This window comes from Aotus nancymaae, unplaced genomic scaffold (genome assembly GCF_030222135.1).
Source record: "Aotus nancymaae isolate 86718 unplaced genomic scaffold, 86718_ANA_hifiasm-v0.15.2.pri h1tg000043l, whole genome shotgun sequence".
In the NCBI taxonomy this organism is placed as follows: Eukaryota; Metazoa; Chordata; class Mammalia; order Primates; family Aotidae; genus Aotus; species Aotus nancymaae.
Genome location: NW_026988457.1, coordinates 13977478 through 13994691, shown reverse-complemented (window position 1 = coordinate 13994691; position 17214 = coordinate 13977478). Strand labels below are relative to the sequence as shown.

The window sequence follows — 17214 nt, the reverse complement described above, 5'->3', positions numbered from 1 at the left end:
ACCACACTGCCTTAGGTGACCCAATCCATGCCTGCCTCTGCAGCCTTCTACCTTCCTGCTGGAGCTTGTGCTGATTATGTTTCAGTCTCATTGGCTACTTTCAATCTCTTAAATCTGTCTGCCTTCTTCTGCTACAGGGCATTTTCACAGGCTATTTCATCAGACTGGAATATTCTTCCCCTGATATTCACATGGCCTTTTGACATTCAAGTCTCAGCTTGAATATCTGTAGAGAAAGCATTTTTGATACACTCAGTCATTTGCAGTCATATTACCTGATATTTTCTGGGTAGTACCAACTACTATGTGATATTTTCTTATTTATGTCCTTTTCTTCCTTCCTTCTCCTGTCTCCTTTCCTTTATCTATTTTTGTTCCTTCCCACTGGAGTGTAAGATTCATGTTTATTTTTTTCACTACTGAATCCTTAGCACCTGGAACAGTGACTTGCAAGCAGTAGGCTGGTTCTCTCTCTTTTTCTTCATATATATATTCAGTACATATTTAAATGAGTAGGTAAATTGTGGAAATTTTAGATTATTTTATTTAATTAATTTTTTTGAGACGGAGTCTTGCTGTATCACCCAGGCTGGAGTGTGGTGGTGCGATCTCGGCTCACTGCAAGCTTCGCCTCCCAGATTCAAGCAATTCTCCTGCCTCAGCCTCCCGAGTAGCTGGGATTACAAGTGTGCACCACCACATCTGGCTAATTTTTGTATTTTTAGTAGAGATGGGGGTTTCACCATGTTGGCCAGGATGGCCTTGAACTCCTGGCCTCAGGTGATCCACCTGCTCAGCCTCCTAAAGCGTTGGGATTATAGGCATAAGCCACTGCTCCTCAACTGAAAATTTTAGATTATTTTAAAATGACCTCTGTTGTCAGGTTTTCTTTACTATTTTTTACCTGCTTCAATATTTACTTTAAATTCTAAGGTAGGAATTTTCTGTCATTTAATCATATGCACCATTGTCATATCACTTCCATTACTGTCCTGAATTGTGAACTGAGACTTACTGTTATATTTAAATTTTAACATATTTGTAGTTTGTTTCTTGACTTCATTCAGATTCAGCTGCCATTTATTAAATACCCACTAGGTGCCAGGCATTATCTCATTTAATTCTAAAGATATTTTATTCATTTCACTCATTGATCACATAATAAGGAAGTCACAGAAGTGGAATTGAATCCCAGCCTTCCTCATTTTGTACCCACTCTTTCACATGTGCTACCTCTCATTTGGCTGACAAATAGGGATTTGAGTGGTGTTGAGGGTAGTCAAATGCAGTATCTGCTCCAGGTGTCTTTACTGAATACCAAACAGGTAATTCATGGTTACATCAACCTTGATTTTATATCTTGTTACTTGTTTTTAAAAACTAATTTATTATAAGCTGGGCACAGTGGCACACATCTGTATTCCCAGCTACTTGGGCGGATGGATCATTTGAGCCCAGGAATTCAACACTGGGATACACTATGATTGCGCTTATGAATAGTCAGCCTGGACAACCGTAGGGAGACCTCTTAAAAAAAAAAGAACTAAAAAGTTTATTATAAGGCAAATATTGCAGATATTTATTTTATTTTTAATTTCAACTTTTATTTTAGATTCAGGAGGTACATGTGCAGGTTTGTTACATGGGTATATTGTGTTCTGCTGTGGTTTGGTGTATAAGTGGTCTTATCACCCAGGTAGCATAGTACCCAACAGTTATTTTTCAGCCCTCAGCACTCACTTCTTCCTTCCCACTCAGTAGTCCCCATTGCCTATTGTTCCCATCTTTATGTCTGTGTGTACTCAGTATCGAGCGCCCACTTATGAGTGAGAACATACGATATTTGGTTTTCTGTTTCGACGTTAGTTTGCTTATGATAATGTCCTCCAGCTCCATCCATGTTGTTGTAGAGGATGTGATTTCATTCTTTTTTATGGCTGCATATTTTTTAATGGTATATGTGTATTGCATTTTCTTTATCCATTCCACCATTGATGTGCTCCTAGTTTGCTTCCATGTCTCTTTGCTGTTGTGAATAGTATTGCAGTAAACATACACGTGCATGTGTCTTTTTGGTGGAACTATTTGTTTTCCTTTGGGCATGTACCCAGTAATAGGATTGCTGGGTCTAATGATGATACTTCTAAGTTCTTTGAGAAGTCTCCAAACTGATTTCCACAGTGGCTGAACTAACATTCCCATCAACAGTGTATAAATATTTCCTTTTTTCCACAACCTCACCAGCATTTGTTTTTTTTTTCCTTTTTCATATTAGTCATTCTAACTGATGTGAAATGTTATCTCATTGTAGTTTTGATTTGCATTTTTCTAATGATTAGTGATGTTGAGCATTTTTTCTTATTTTTTTGGCCACTTGTATGTATTTTGTGTGTTCTGTTCATGAAGTGTCTGTTCATGAAGTTGTATAATGTAATGCCTCTGGCTTTGTTCTTTTCGCTTAGGATTGCTGTGGCTATTTGGGCCTTTTTTGATTCCATATGAATTATAGAATAATTTTTTCTACTTGTGTGGTAAATGACATTGATAGTTTGATAGGAATAGCACTAAATCTGTAAATTGCTTTGGGCAGTATGGACATTTTAACGATATTTATTCTTCTAATTCATGAGCATGAAATGTTTTTCCATTAGTTTGTGTCATCTATGTTTCTTTCAGCAGTGTTTTATAGTTCTCCTTGTAGCAATCTTTCAACTCTTTGGTTACATGTATTCCTAGGTATTTAACTTTTTTTTTTTTTGCAGCTATTGTAAATGGGGATGTGTTTCTGAAACATTCGGCTTGTATGTTTTTGATGTATACATTCAATGTTGAATGTTATTTGTATATTGGAATGCTACTGATTTTTGTTCATTGGTTTTATATCCTGAAACTTTAATGACATCTGTTCTAGAAGCATTCTGAGGAAGTCCATAGGGTTTTCTAGGTATAGAATCATCTGGAAAGAGAAATAGTTTGACTTCCTATCTTCCTATTTGAATGACTTTTCTTTGTCTTGGCTGATTGCTTTGGCTAGGACTTCTAGTATTATATTGAATAGGAGTTATCGGAGTGGGCATCCTTGCCTTGTTCCAGTTGTTAAGGGGAATGCTTCCAGCTTTGACTCATTCAGTGTGAGGTTGCCTGTGGGTTTGTCATAGATGGCTCTTATTATAATATTTTGAGGTATGTTCCTTCAGTGCCTACATTGTTGAGGATTTTTATCATAAACAGGTGTTGGATTTTATCAACCCTTTTTCTGTGTCTACTGAGATGATCAAATGGCTTTTGCTTTTAATTCTGTTTATGTGGTGATCGTATTTATTGATTTGCATATGTTGAACCCACTCTGTGTCCAGGGAATAAAGCCTACTTGATTGTGGTGATTTAATTTTTATGTGCTATTGGATTTGTTTTGCTAATATTTTGTTGAGGATTTTTGTGCCCATGTTTATCAAGGGTATTGGCTTGTAGTTACCTTTCTTTGTTGTGTCTTTGCCAGATTTTGGTATCAGAATGATGCTAGCTTTGTAGAATGAGTTAGAGAGGGATCCTTATTCCTCAGTTGTTCTGAATAATTTCAGTAGGATTGATACCAGCTTTTTTTTTTTTTTTCTGGTAGAATTCAGCTATGAATCCATCTAGTCCAGGGTTGTGTTTTGTTGGTAAGTGTTTTGTTTTTTAATTACTGATTCAATTTCAGAATATTGTTCTGTTTTGGGTTTCAGTTTCTTCCAAATTCAGTCTTGGGAGGTTGTGTGTATCCAGGAATTTATCCATTTCCTCTAGATTTTCTAATTCTGTACATAGAGGTGTTTGTAGTAGTCATTGATGGTCTTCTGTATTTCTGTAGGATCGGTCGTAATGTTACCTCTGTCATTTCTGATTGTGCTTATTTGGATCTTCTCTCTCTTTTTGTTAATTTCACTGGTGGTCTATCTTGTTTATCCTTTTAGATAACTAAATTTTGGGTTAGTTGATCTGTTGTATGGATTTTTCAATCTCAGTTTTATTCAGTTCTGCTCTGATTTTAGTTATTTCTTTTCTTCTGCTAGCTTTGGGGTTAGGTTATTCTTGTTTTTCCAGTTCCTCTAAGTGCGATGTTAAATTGTTGAAGCTTTTCTAACTTCTTGATTTAGGTGTTTAGCTTATTGCACATACTTAAACTAGAATTTATTGCTACTTTCACACCTGTTTTTCTAAGGGAGTCTAACATTTGTGATAAAATGCAACAAAGTTTGTTGTACTATTTGAATAAAATATGACTCTTTAGTTTGTATATGCTGGGGTTTTACTATATTGCATCTCTGCTTCTTGCCTTTCTGGTGAAACTCTTTTTATCTTTCTTAATATACTTAGTTGTCTATCAGCATTTTCTTTACAATCTTTAACAAGATGATTTACTTTTTAAATATCATCATCCTTAAGTTCTGGCTTTCTGGTGAACAGTAGTACCCAGTCTCTAAAATGAAAAGATATTATTTACAGAGTATTAGCTAATTCACAAAATTTCTAGGAGAACCAGGGAATGCAATTTACATTTTACCCAGTAAGGAATGGTAGTACCAGGAGGAATTAAGCTCCTGATGCCCTAGAAGAGCAGTTCTCTTTGTGCTGGCTGCTCTCTTACTCTCATTGTTTGCTGCCATCTTCCCAGTCTTTTGTACATGAGAATGATTGGTGGAACCTCGTTCATGAATACAACTCTTGCTGCATCGACTTTAAGAAATGATGTTTCTAGTTTTATAGCCTTTGTAGTATGGGAAGGATAATATGAGGGTATTTGGTTGTGTATCTTCATTGATTACATAACTGTATTATCTGCACCTATACTGACCTTACATTTATATTTCATTTTGCATCTTTATTAAGATGTCCCTTAGTTGAATCAGCTGTTAGTAACATAGTGGGTTTGACTTCTGGTTGTCTTCAATCAGAGAAGTTTATTCTATGTTCATAGTATAAATCTTTAGAGCAGATCATCTTAAAATAGATTCCAGTGCTTACCATGCCTACAACTTCAAAATCAACTTTTTCCCATTGATAGCAGAGTAACTGAAATCAATTATAGTAGGCTTGTAATGTTAGCATCTCATCCTGCACATAAAAGGGAGTTGATTTTATGTACTACAGGTTAAAAATAGTTATTTACAAGAGGAACTTGAGGGAGAAGGATGGAAGTGTTTACAAATAATTTTACAATATATGTAAAACAAGAGGCCTTTTGGAGATCAACTATAAATGACACTGAGGAATGCTGGCAGCATGCCTGGGTTCTGTTCACTGAGCATGCTTAGATTCTGTAAATAATGGCTTCATTTCTATTTCAGGACCTAAAAATTATTAACATTGTGTGTTTATACAATATTTGTATATTCTGCTGCCAGTAATAGGTGTGGGCATAATTAATACTGTACTGCAAAGTTGATGGCTTATTCTTGGTGTATTCTTTTTTAACATAAATCCCATTATTTTCCTGGTAGAATAAGTTTTGCTTAAGTAAAACTTATTTGAGGTAGACCTGGAATGCCTACAGAAATTCAACTAGTTTCCTTTGAAAAACAAAATCATTATTAATAGTTATTTACCCCAATTGAAGAAATATTAAACGCCCACTGTTTATATTTTTAATTCAGAAATGAGAATGAAGAATCATATCTACTTAGAGATGTACTTACAGTTAACTGAAGCATTTTTATTTCAATCTTTTTTACATATATTGAAAGATACTTTAAAATACCAATGAAGACTAGCTGTATTTGGGGTCTGTCTGGAGAGTGGTTAGCATCATAGTCACACATTTTTACTTTTCTTACAGAAGATGATTGAGACTTATCAGAAGTTAATTTGTGAAGCTAGCCTGAGAGATGTGTTATTGGTACATTCCTATATTAACTCTACAATCTATTCATGGGTTGAATAATCCAGTCCAGCTCTTTCCTTGTTGAATTTCTTTTAGTGATATTTGTTGCTGTGTTTGTTGTAATAATATACTTGAGGACAGTCTGGCTCCTCTGCCTGCTAGCTGTGTGTCCTTGATTGAGTAAACTGTTAAACCTCTTCATACCTCCATTTTCTTCTCTGTATAATGAAGAATATAATTGTACATAGCTCTTCAGGTTATAAGGATTACATGAGTTAACATATGCAAAGTAATTGGCACCTGTTAGACTTTCCATAAGTATTAGCTGCAATAATTATTGTTACTTCTATTTTTAACTCTTTAATATATCGTTCTTTATAGGATGACCTGAACCATCAGACAAATTTTTCTCAGTTTTATTATCAAGAATTGTAGTGCTGCTTCTGATCTAGTGCTGATGTTGTGGTCATTATAACTTATGTAACTTTTTTTTTTTTGTGAGACAGGGTCTTACTTTGTCACCCAGGCTGGAGTACAGTGGTGCAATCTTGACTCGTAGCATCTCCACCTCCAAGCCTCAAGGGATCCTTTTGCCTCAGCTTCCCCTAAAGTAGCTGGGACTACAGGTGTATACCACCACACCTGGCAAATTTTTTCTAGTTTTTATAGAGATGGGTTTTGCTGTGTTGCCCAGGCTGGTCTCAAACTCCTGAACTCAAGAGATCAGTCCAACTTAGCCCCCCAAAGTGCTAGAATTACAAGCATGAGCTACTACCTGTAACTTTTATTTATTTTTTAATACTTTAAGTTCTGGGATACATGTGCAGAACATGCAGGTTTGTTACGTAGGTATATACATGCCATGGTGGTTTGCTGCACCCATCAACCCATCACCTACATTAGGAATCTCTCCTAATGCTATCTCTCCCCTAGCTTCCCACCCCCAGACAGGCTCCAGTGTGTGATGTTCCCCTCCCTGTGTTCATGTGTTCTCATTATTCAGCTCCCACTTATGAGTGAGAACATGCAGTGTTTGGGATACAAAATCAATGAGCAAAAACCACAAGCATTTCTATACACCAATAATAGACAGAGAATGAAATCGTGAGTGAACTCCCATGCACAATTACTACAAAGAGAATAAAATACCTAGGAATACAACTTAGAAGGGATGTGAAGGACCTCTTCAAGGAGAACTACAAACCACTGTCTGAGGAAATAAGAGAGGACACAAACAAATGAAAAAACATTCCATGCTCATGTATAGGACGAATCAATATTATGAAAATGGCCATATTGCCCAAAGTAATTTATAGATTCAGTGCTGTACCCATCAAGCTACCATTGACTTTCTTCACAGAATTAGAAAAAACTGCTTTAAATTTCATATGGAACAAATAAAGTGCCCATATAGCCAAGACAATTCTAAACAAAAAGAACAAAGCTGGAGGTATCACGCTACCTGACTTCAAACTATACTACAAGGTTACAGTGACCAAAACAACACAGTACTGGTACCAAAACAGATATATAGACCAATGGAACAGAATAAAGCCCTTAGATATAACACCACACATCTACAACCATCTGATCTTCAATAAACCTGACAAAAACAAGCAATGGGGAAAAGATTCCCTGTTTAATAAATGGTTTTAGGAAAACTGGCTAGCCATATGCAGAAAACTGAGACTGGACCCCTTTCTTACACCTTATACAAAAATTAACTCAAGATAGATTAAAGACTTAAATGTAAGACCCCAAACCATAAAAACCCTAGAAGAAAACCTAGGCAATACCATTCAGGACATAGGCATAGGCAAAGACTTCATGACTATAACCCCAAAAGCAATGGCAACAAAAGCCAAAATAGAAAAATGGGATCTGACTAAACTACAGAGCTTCTGCACAGCAAAAGTAACTATCATCAGAGTCAACAGACAACCTATAGAATGGGAGAAAAATTTTGCAATCTATCCATCTGACAAAGGGCTAATATCTAGAATCTATAAGGAACTTAAACAAATTTACAAGAAAAAAACCCTATCCAAAACTGGGCGAAGGATATGAACAGACACCTCTGAAAAGAAAACCTTTACATATGTTGAACCAGCCTTGCATCCCAGGGATGAAGCCAGCTTGATAGTGATGGATAAGCTTTTTGATGTCCTGTTGGATTCAGTTTGCCAGTATTTTATTCAGGATTTTTGCATCAATTTTCATCAAGGGTATTGGCCTGAAATTTTCTTTTTTAGTTGTGTCTCTGCCAGGTTTTGGTATCAGGATGATGTTGGTCTCATAAAATGATTTAGGGAGGATTCTCTCTTTTTGTATTGTTTGAAATAGTTTCAGAAGGAATGGTACCAGCTCCTCTTTGTACCTCTGGTAGAATTTAGCTGTGAACCCATCTGTTCCTGGAGTTTTTTGGTTGGTAGGATATTAATTGCTGCCTCAATTTCAGTCTTTGTTATTGGTCTATTCAGGGATTCAACTTCTTCCTGGTTTAGTCTTGGGAGAGTGTTAGTGTCCAGGAACTTATCCATTTCTTCTAGATTTACTGATTTATTTGCATAGAGGTGTTTGTAGTATTCTCTGATGGTAGTTTGTATTTCTGTGGGACATAATCTGTCATATAAACAGAACCAAAGACAAAAACCACATGATTATCTCAATATATGCAGAGAAGGCCTTTGACAAAATTCAACCACCCTTTATGCTAAAAACTCTCAATAAACTAGGTATTGATGGAATGTATTTCAGAATAATAAGAGCTATTTATGACAAACCCACAATCAATATCATATTGAATGGGCAAAACCTGAAAGCATTCCCTTTGAAAATTGGCACAAGACAAGGATGCCCTCTCTCACCACTCCTATTCAACATAGTACATTGCCCTGGCCAGAACATCCCCATCAGTAAGTTCTGGCCAGGGAAATCAGGCAAGAAAAAGAAATAAAGCATATTCATTTAGGAAAAGAGAAAGTCAAATTATCTCTATTTGCAAATGATGTGATTGTATAATTAGAAGACCCCATCGTCTCAGCCTCAAATCTCCTGAAGCTGATAAGCAACTTCAGCAAAGTCTCAGGATACAAAATCAATGTGCAGAAATCACAGCATTCCTATACTCCAGTAATAAACAGAGAGTCAAATCATGAGTGAACTCCTTTTCACAATTGCTACAAAGAGAATAAAATACCTAGGAATACAACTAACAAAGGATGTAAAGGATCTCTTCAAGGAGAACTACAAACCACTGCTCAATGAAATAAGAGAGGACACAAACAGATGGAAAAACATTCCATGCTTATGGTTAGGAAGAATCAATATCATGAAAATGGCCATACTGCTCAAAGTAATTTGTAGATTCAGTGCTCTCCTCATCAAGCTACCATTGGCTTTCTTCACAGAATTGGAAAAAACCACCTTAAACTTCATATGGAATCAAAAAAGAGCCTGCATAGCTAAGACAATCCTAAGCAAAAACAAAAAACAAGGCTGGAGGCATCATGCTATCTGACTTCAAACTATGCTACAAGGCTAGAGGAATCAAAATTGCATGGTACTGGTACCAAAACAGAGATGTAGACCAATGGAACATGGAACAGAACAGAGGCCTCGGAGGCAACGCCACTCATCTACAACCATCTGATCTTTGACAAACCTGAGAAAAACAAGCAATGGGGAAAGGATTCCCTGTTTAATAAATGGTATTGGGAAAACTGGCTAGCCATATGCAGAAAGCTGAAACTGGATCCCTTCCTTACACCTTAGACAAAAATTAACTCCAGATGGATTAAAGATTTAAACATAAGACCTAACACCATAAAAACCCTAGAAGAAAACGTAGGCAATACCATTCAGGACATAGACATGGGCAAGGACTTCACAGCTAAAACACCAAAAGCAATGGCAACAAAAGCCAAAATAGAAAAATGGGATCTAATTAAACTAAAGAGCTTCTGCATGGTGAAAGAAGCTATCATTAGAGTGAATTGGCCGTCAACAGATTGCAAAAAATTTTTGCAATCTACCCATCTGACAAAGGGCTAATATCCAGAATTTACAAAGAACTTAAACAAATTTACAAGAAAAAAACAAACATCCCCATCAATAAGTGGGCAAAGGGTATAAACAGACACTTCTCAAAAGAAGACATTCATGCAGCCTACACACATATGAAAAAACTCATCATCAGTGCTCATTAGAGAAATGCAAATCAAAACCACATTTAGATACCATCTCACGCCAGTTAGAAAAGCGATCATTAAAAAATCAGGTGAAAACAGATGCTGGAGAGGATGTGGAGAAATAGGAACACCTTTACATTGTTGGTGGGAATGTCAGTTAGTTCAACCATTGTGGAAGACAGTGTGGCAATTTCTCAAGGATCTAGAAATAGAAACACCAATTGACCCATCCATCCCATTACTGGGTATATACCAAAGGATTATAAATCATTCTATTGTAAAGACACATGTACACATATGTTTATTGTGGCACTGTTCCCAATAACAAAGACTTGGAACCAACCCAAATGCCCATCAATGATAGACTGGATCAAGAAAATGTGGCACATATATACCATGGAATACTATGCAGCCATAAAAAAGGATGAGTTCATATCCTTTGAAGGGAATGGATGAAGCTGAAAACCGTCATTCTCAGTAAACTAACACAGAAACACCTGTAACTTTTTTTTAATGTCACTCTTTATGTTGGATATTAGATTAGATTCAAATTTAAGATTTTTCCAATATATTTTGTATATTATATTTTCCTTTCTTAGTTTCATCTTTCCTTTTTTAGTTTTCCTTGTCCCCTATGTTTAATTTAATAATACATTATATTAAGCATATTTTTGCAAGCCAACTTAAATACTTTCTGAAACTCTTTTGGGTTTATATATGTGATAGAGATGTATATTTTTAAAACCTGGTTGAAGTCATACTCTATATGTACTTTGATATTCTACTTTTGCTACAATCATTTAAATTCCCTACAAGACAAGTTTTATGTGCATTGTAATGTAAAATTTTATTTTAGTATCAGTAATAAGAGAGCTCAAATTTCTTTATACAATAAAAATTTACTATTATATTTTCAGTTTTTTTTTTCTGAATGACATTATGCCTTGGAAAACTAATTCTAATCTTATTCTAGACACTATACACACAACCACTTTGTACAGTTTTTTATTGAGCTATTGACTTATATCTGGATTTCTCATGGGAAGTCTCAAAAAAATTAGCTTATATCATTTAAAGGTGCTAAAAACATTTAAAGCATATAATTGCTTTAAGGTTCAAATTTATATTCTTTCATGTATTTTATGAGTTATACTTAGGAGATTTTAATTTTTACTAGAGTTTCTCAGTTGCAAATCTAAAGAACATAATTCCAATTGACATGTAAGAGATACATGGATATTTTCCAGGGATCTGAATGAAAGTGAGGTGTTCAAGGTTAGACATTGGTAGACCTAAAGGAATTAAACTTCATGTCCTATTATTTTTTAAATGTTAAGGAAATGCAGAAAGAGGAAGTGGATTAGGTTCTATGATAAGATTAGTGCTATTTTTTTTCTCTTAAGTTCGAGAGCTTCAGCATAAGAAAAATATATGCAAAAATAAGGACCTTCAATTTTTTAAATTTTTACTAGGGTGTTTCCAAAATGCCCATATGGAATAAGCACACTTTTAAAAAGAAATCTGCATTTCATTTGCTAATAGGAATGTGCATTAGATGGAAAGAATGAGGAAACGATATCTATTTTTCACAACTCCATTATACAGTGTCTGTTAAAGATATTAGAACAATGATTTTGTGGTACCGCAAACCAAATTTTCTATAGGCAGAAACCCTTGAAAATGATGTTACTTTGTTTTAAACATTAGCTTATTACCTGAAATTAGTGCATATCACTTCCCCATTCAGCCTATGCTGAAAAGTTTTATTAATTAGATTTGATTAGATTCAGTTGTTCTCTGAACGTTTAGTTTTACTTGGTGTCCTTGTACTTTCACACAATTGAAAATAACTTCTGATAATAACTAACATTGGGGAAAGTAGGGCCAACTATCTCTTTAAGGAAAGCTGAAGTGTTTGTCTTTCAATAGAAGTTCTTAATTATGAAAACCAATAGCTTATATTAAAGGAAATGCTTTTCTTTTTCTTAGGAAGGTTTTTATTTTGATGCAAAGGTGTAATAGAAATTGTCAGCAGCTCACGCTTGTGATCTTGCCACTTTGGGAGGCTGAAGTGTGAGGATTGCAGGAGGCCAGGAGTTCCAGACCAGCCTGGGCAACAGAGTGAGACCTTGTCTCTACAAAATATTTTTTAAATAGCACTCTCTCTCTCTCTCTCTCACTTTCACTCACTCTGTCTCTGTACACACACATGTGTATGTGTTTATTAGAAATGGAGAATGACTCTTTCTAATATGATGGCATACAGAGTTTAGGTGATAAAACTGAACTGAGCTAGTCTTCTAAGTAATGTCAAGTATTTCCCATGTTCTACCCTTCTGAAGATTGAAGAAAGAAAGAACATTTCTGGTCTATAGCTTTGGTTGGCATTTATAGCACTGAGCTATTTTGATTTGCTGCTGTGTATTGTGTAGCAACAAATAATAATTTTACTTTAGTGAATGTAAGGGAGTCTCCAACTGCTAGGTTGAAAAAGAAGAGCCCTATGTACTAGTTGTCTTTCTCATCATCTCTATTAGTAAATGTTTACTTACTGGAATAAGGCAAGTACTATACACATTCCGTGAATTAATAAGATATAAAAATACTTTGGAATCATGACTAAATAAAATAGTGCTTTTTTATATCATGCACAGAATGGTGATTCAGATATGTTGATACGAGAATGAGGAATGCTTTCTATTTAAAATTCTTAAAAATGTTACCAGTTTTTAGCCTCAGCTCTTTAGGAGTCTGAGCCTTTTAGGTCTACTAAAGTCACGACATTCTTCATCTTTTCCTGGGCCCAAGCAAAAGGCTCCCAACCTTAATTGGGCCAGGATGTCAGCTGTTTTCAGTCTGAAGCTGTGATTTTCAAAATTAACATCTATCAGTTTCTTTGAAAATATGATACTAGTTGAATGCCTTCATCCTTCCATCTCCTCTCTGAATTCCAACAGGAATGCTTAAAAGAGACAAAGCCTACTCTTTCCTTCTTTCCCTCATTTTTTCACTTTTCATTTATGCTATTTTGTTGTGTATTTTGTATATCTTTGTGAAATCTCACATCATACTAGAACAAAGAAGGGTATAAATATTAATTTAATGTCTTTTAAAGCAGTGATTCCCACCTGGAAGTCATATCAGAATCATCTATGTAATGTTTAATAAAAAACAGATGGTAGGCCCCATGTTGACCCTGCTGAATGAGAATCTTCAAGGTGGTGGAGCTTAAGTTTATGTATGTTTCAAAAGTTTCTCTGCTGCTTCTGATAATGTATCTTTAACTTTGAACCGCTGCACTAAACTGTTTTACTTTTCCAGGGTAATGGAAAAGTGTGATGTAACTCTATAGCAAATATTTTTCTGGAATAATTCATTCCAAGAGTTTTCTTTAAATTCATCTGTTTTTATATTAACTTAAAAAATTCTGTGCATGTGTGTATATTTATATGCACACGTATATGCATATATAATATTTGATTTCTTTTCATAGTTTCACTATAAAAATGACCCACAGATACTTATTTTGATTTTGACCTATTTTTCTTGACAGTGATCCCTTTGGTGTTTGTTCTGTAGCATAAGCATGAGTGGGGATGAATCTTTTGCTTGAGTCCAGGAAAAGATGAGGAATGCCGTGACTGTCTCAGTAAACACAGATGATGATGATGAATATAGTCTTGGTTGTTGTAACTGGCATTGGCAGCAAGACAGTGATATTGCTCATATAGTTTGCATAGAATTTAGAATTCATAGTTGAAGAATTAAAGTTATTTAAAAAGGACAGATTTTGATAATGTGTCAAAAACCAGCCTTTTAAGTTTATAGGAACTTGCTGAGTTTGAATGTTACTGTTTTTCAAGGGTCTTTATGATTCAAAATGAGCCTATTCATACTTCCTAAGTCAGTACTTTTTTTTTTAATTTCCAATTTTTATTTTAATTTCAAAAGTACATGTGCAGGAGGTGTAGGTTTGTTACATAGGTAAATGTGTGCCATGGTGGTTTGCTGCACAGAACATCCCATCACCCAGGTATTAGGCCCGCCATCTATTAGCTGTCCTTCCTGATACTCTCCCTCCTTCCACCTTTCACCCTCTGACAGGCTCCACTGTGTGTTATTCCCCACCAAGTGTGCATGTGTTGTCATCATTCAACTTCCTCCTAAGTGAGAACACATGGTATTTCGCTTTCTGTTCCTTGGTTAGTTGCTGAGGACAATGGCCTCAGCTCCATTCATGTCCCTGCAAAGGACATGATCTAGTTCCTTTTTATGGCTACATAGTATTCTGTGGTGTATATGTACCACATTTTCTTTATCCAGTCTACCATTGACGGGCATTTAGGTTGATTCTATGTCTTTGCTCTTGTGAATAGTGCTGCAATGAACATGTGTATTCATGTATCTTTATAATACAACAGTTTATATTCTTGTGGGTATATACCCAGTAATGGGATTGCTGGTTGAATGGTATTTCTACCTCTAGGTCTTTTAGGAATTGCCACACTGTCTTCCACAATGGTTGAACTAATTTACACTCCCACCAACAGTGTAAAAGTATTCCTTTTTCTACAGAACCTTGCCAGTATCTGTTGTTTTTTGAACTTTTAATCATAGCCATTTAGTCAGTACTTTCTTGATAGTGAGAATGTTGAAATAATTAAGACTTAAATTTTAATCTTGGTTTCAATACAGATTCATTGCCATTATGAATATAAGGCAAATTCATTAGTTTTCTATTTGCTGAAAGTTGGGAGTGTGTAGCCAGAAATTTACAAAAGACTTTAAATGTTTCGATAAAAATGACTGTAAATGTGTTTGACTTTTGTTTGCTATAAGTGCAAAAAATGTATCTGAAGGTGATAGAAAAGAAACTATCCATATTAGCACGTGTAAGAAAAAATTGTTCATATTATATAGCTGCAGATTTTTTTTACAGTACATAAACTGTTACATGCCACAACTATTAATAGTTTGCTTAAGTCTGTTACACTATTTTATTGTTAGCACATTGTGTGTGTGCTTCGAAAATTGCTCGTAAGTGCTATGCTATTGTTTCCCAATTCCTGTACCTCATCTGATGACTGTCCTCCTCAGTTTTCTCCATTATCAAGCCTCTTTAAATAAAATGAGTCACTGTGATGGTCCTAGCATAGCTTTTCAGAAAAACTCATCAACTGTAAGAAAATGCACATTATTGACAAACATCTCTCCAGGTTGAGTTTGCATGATCTCTCATTTTAAAATTGAATCAACACATGGATGGTTAGGTCACCATAAGAGTTGGCATACAAAAATACAGGAATAAAGCTGATTGAGTTAAATTCTGTTGTTCAGGTAGAAATTACTGCCATTATGTAAACAAACATTTTAGAAGAGGAAGAAAATGCTATATACGAAGAAGGAAAAAATAACCTCTCACTCTTACTACATTATGTAATGAGTAACAGAAAAAAAATCTTAAAATGACCAAAAACAGCTTTCTGAAGATACTTGTTTTTGGGGATTGGAGAAGATGACTTCTCAGTTGTTATATGGAATGTTAAGTTCAGAGAGAGGTGACTCTATAAAGCCATGTAAGCTACCCTGCATATCTTAAAAATTAATTCCTCATGTTCTTTGGTGGGTTGTGGGGATTTGTTTTAGGATATGACTGCGCGTGATCTGCTACAGCAGAGATATACCCTTCCAAATGGAGACACCGCCTGGCGGTCCTCACCCCTTGTGAATGCTGCGCTGGAAGGCAAGCTGGTCTTGTTGGATGGCATTCACCGGGTAAATTCAGGCACACTCGCTGTATTGCAAAGGTGTGTATGAGTCACAAAAATTTCCCAGACACACACACACACACACACACACACCACTCTGACTTACATATTAAAGATGAAACTGTCTCATTCTTTTTTTTTTTTTTTAACTGGGTTACGTAGATCCTGAAAAATTGTGATTCTATACCAAGTAGAATGGTACTTTTTTTTATTGTTATAAACACAATGCAGTAAAACTCCAAATAGTGACAATTTTGGGAAAAGCCACTGCCATAGCAAAATTCTGTGCGTAGGTGCTGCAAAAAGAAAGCTCTTCAGTAGTAAGTTTGAAAGACTATATATACAGGTGTATATATGCAGCATATCACACTGCTGAAGTTTCTACAATTTGTCAGTCACAGCTTCACTATTTACAAACTCCTAATGAATCATAGATCTTAATTATTGTTTGGTCTTGTTGGAATCTTTTTTTTTTTGAGAGAGAAAGAAAAATAGTTTTGTGTATAAGATACATAATAGCTTTTAAATTATATTTTATATAGACTATAAAAGCTCACTTTGTTGTAAATTTGAACATTTTTATAACTTGTTTTCTTATTTTGGTTTAGGTGGGAAAAATTTCCACATGTTCCTAAAACTTCTCTAGAATTTAATGTTGAGAGAAGACTTGTCATGTGTAATTTTTATAGAAAATATTCCCATCCTGTGTCATTTTAGGAGATTAATAATATATTTTTTATTTATTTTGGTTCTCTAAACTTATAGATGTTTGATTTTTAACTTTGACTCATAAGGAGAGGTTAAATAAGTAGAATAAGCCATTTTCTCCACTAACCACTCAGAGTTTTCTTTTTTTCTTGAAGTGATGCAGATTCTGAATGTAATTAAAGATTCTAAATACATTGTTAATTCTGATTAGATTTTAGAGCATTTAAAAATAGTCACACATTTTCAGTGATTTACCATAAATGTTCCATAGATTTACAATATTTTTTCTCACAAGCAGACAGCTGCAGACACGATAATAGTCCTGTTTTATTATCTATCTCTTACATGTTTGCAAGAAGTAATAATAGAAGCAGCTACTACCATTAATTACCTACCCACCCTGTGCTTGACATTGTGTTAACCCAGTGCTTCTCAGATTCTCAACCTTGGAATCACCTTGCAAGAAGGGAATTTTAAAAATACTGTTGCCTGGGCTTCACCATCAGAATTTTCTGATGTAATGTGTCTAGGCAAGGTCTGAACATTGGCATTTTTAAACTCTTCCCAGAAGATTCTAATGTACATTCAAGATTGAGAACAACATATTAAGCATCCATTTTACATTAGCCATTTAATTTTCATTAATATGTGAAGTTGTGATTTGTTGCCTTAATGTTACAGAAGATGA

At 35.1% G+C, this 17214-nt stretch overlaps 1 protein-coding gene across 1 annotated transcript in view; it reads left to right on the top strand.

Moving 5' to 3' along the window:
* Nucleotides 1–17214, top strand: part of VWA8 (von Willebrand factor A domain containing 8) — a 421567-nt gene that overhangs the window by 109747 nt on the left and 294606 nt on the right. Inside the window, exon 13 of the mRNA XM_012476777.2 lies at nucleotides 15697–15857. Within this exon, the coding sequence (XP_012332200.2) occupies nucleotides 15697–15857 (161 nt within the window). The remainder of the gene's footprint in view (nucleotides 1–15696; nucleotides 15858–17214) is intronic.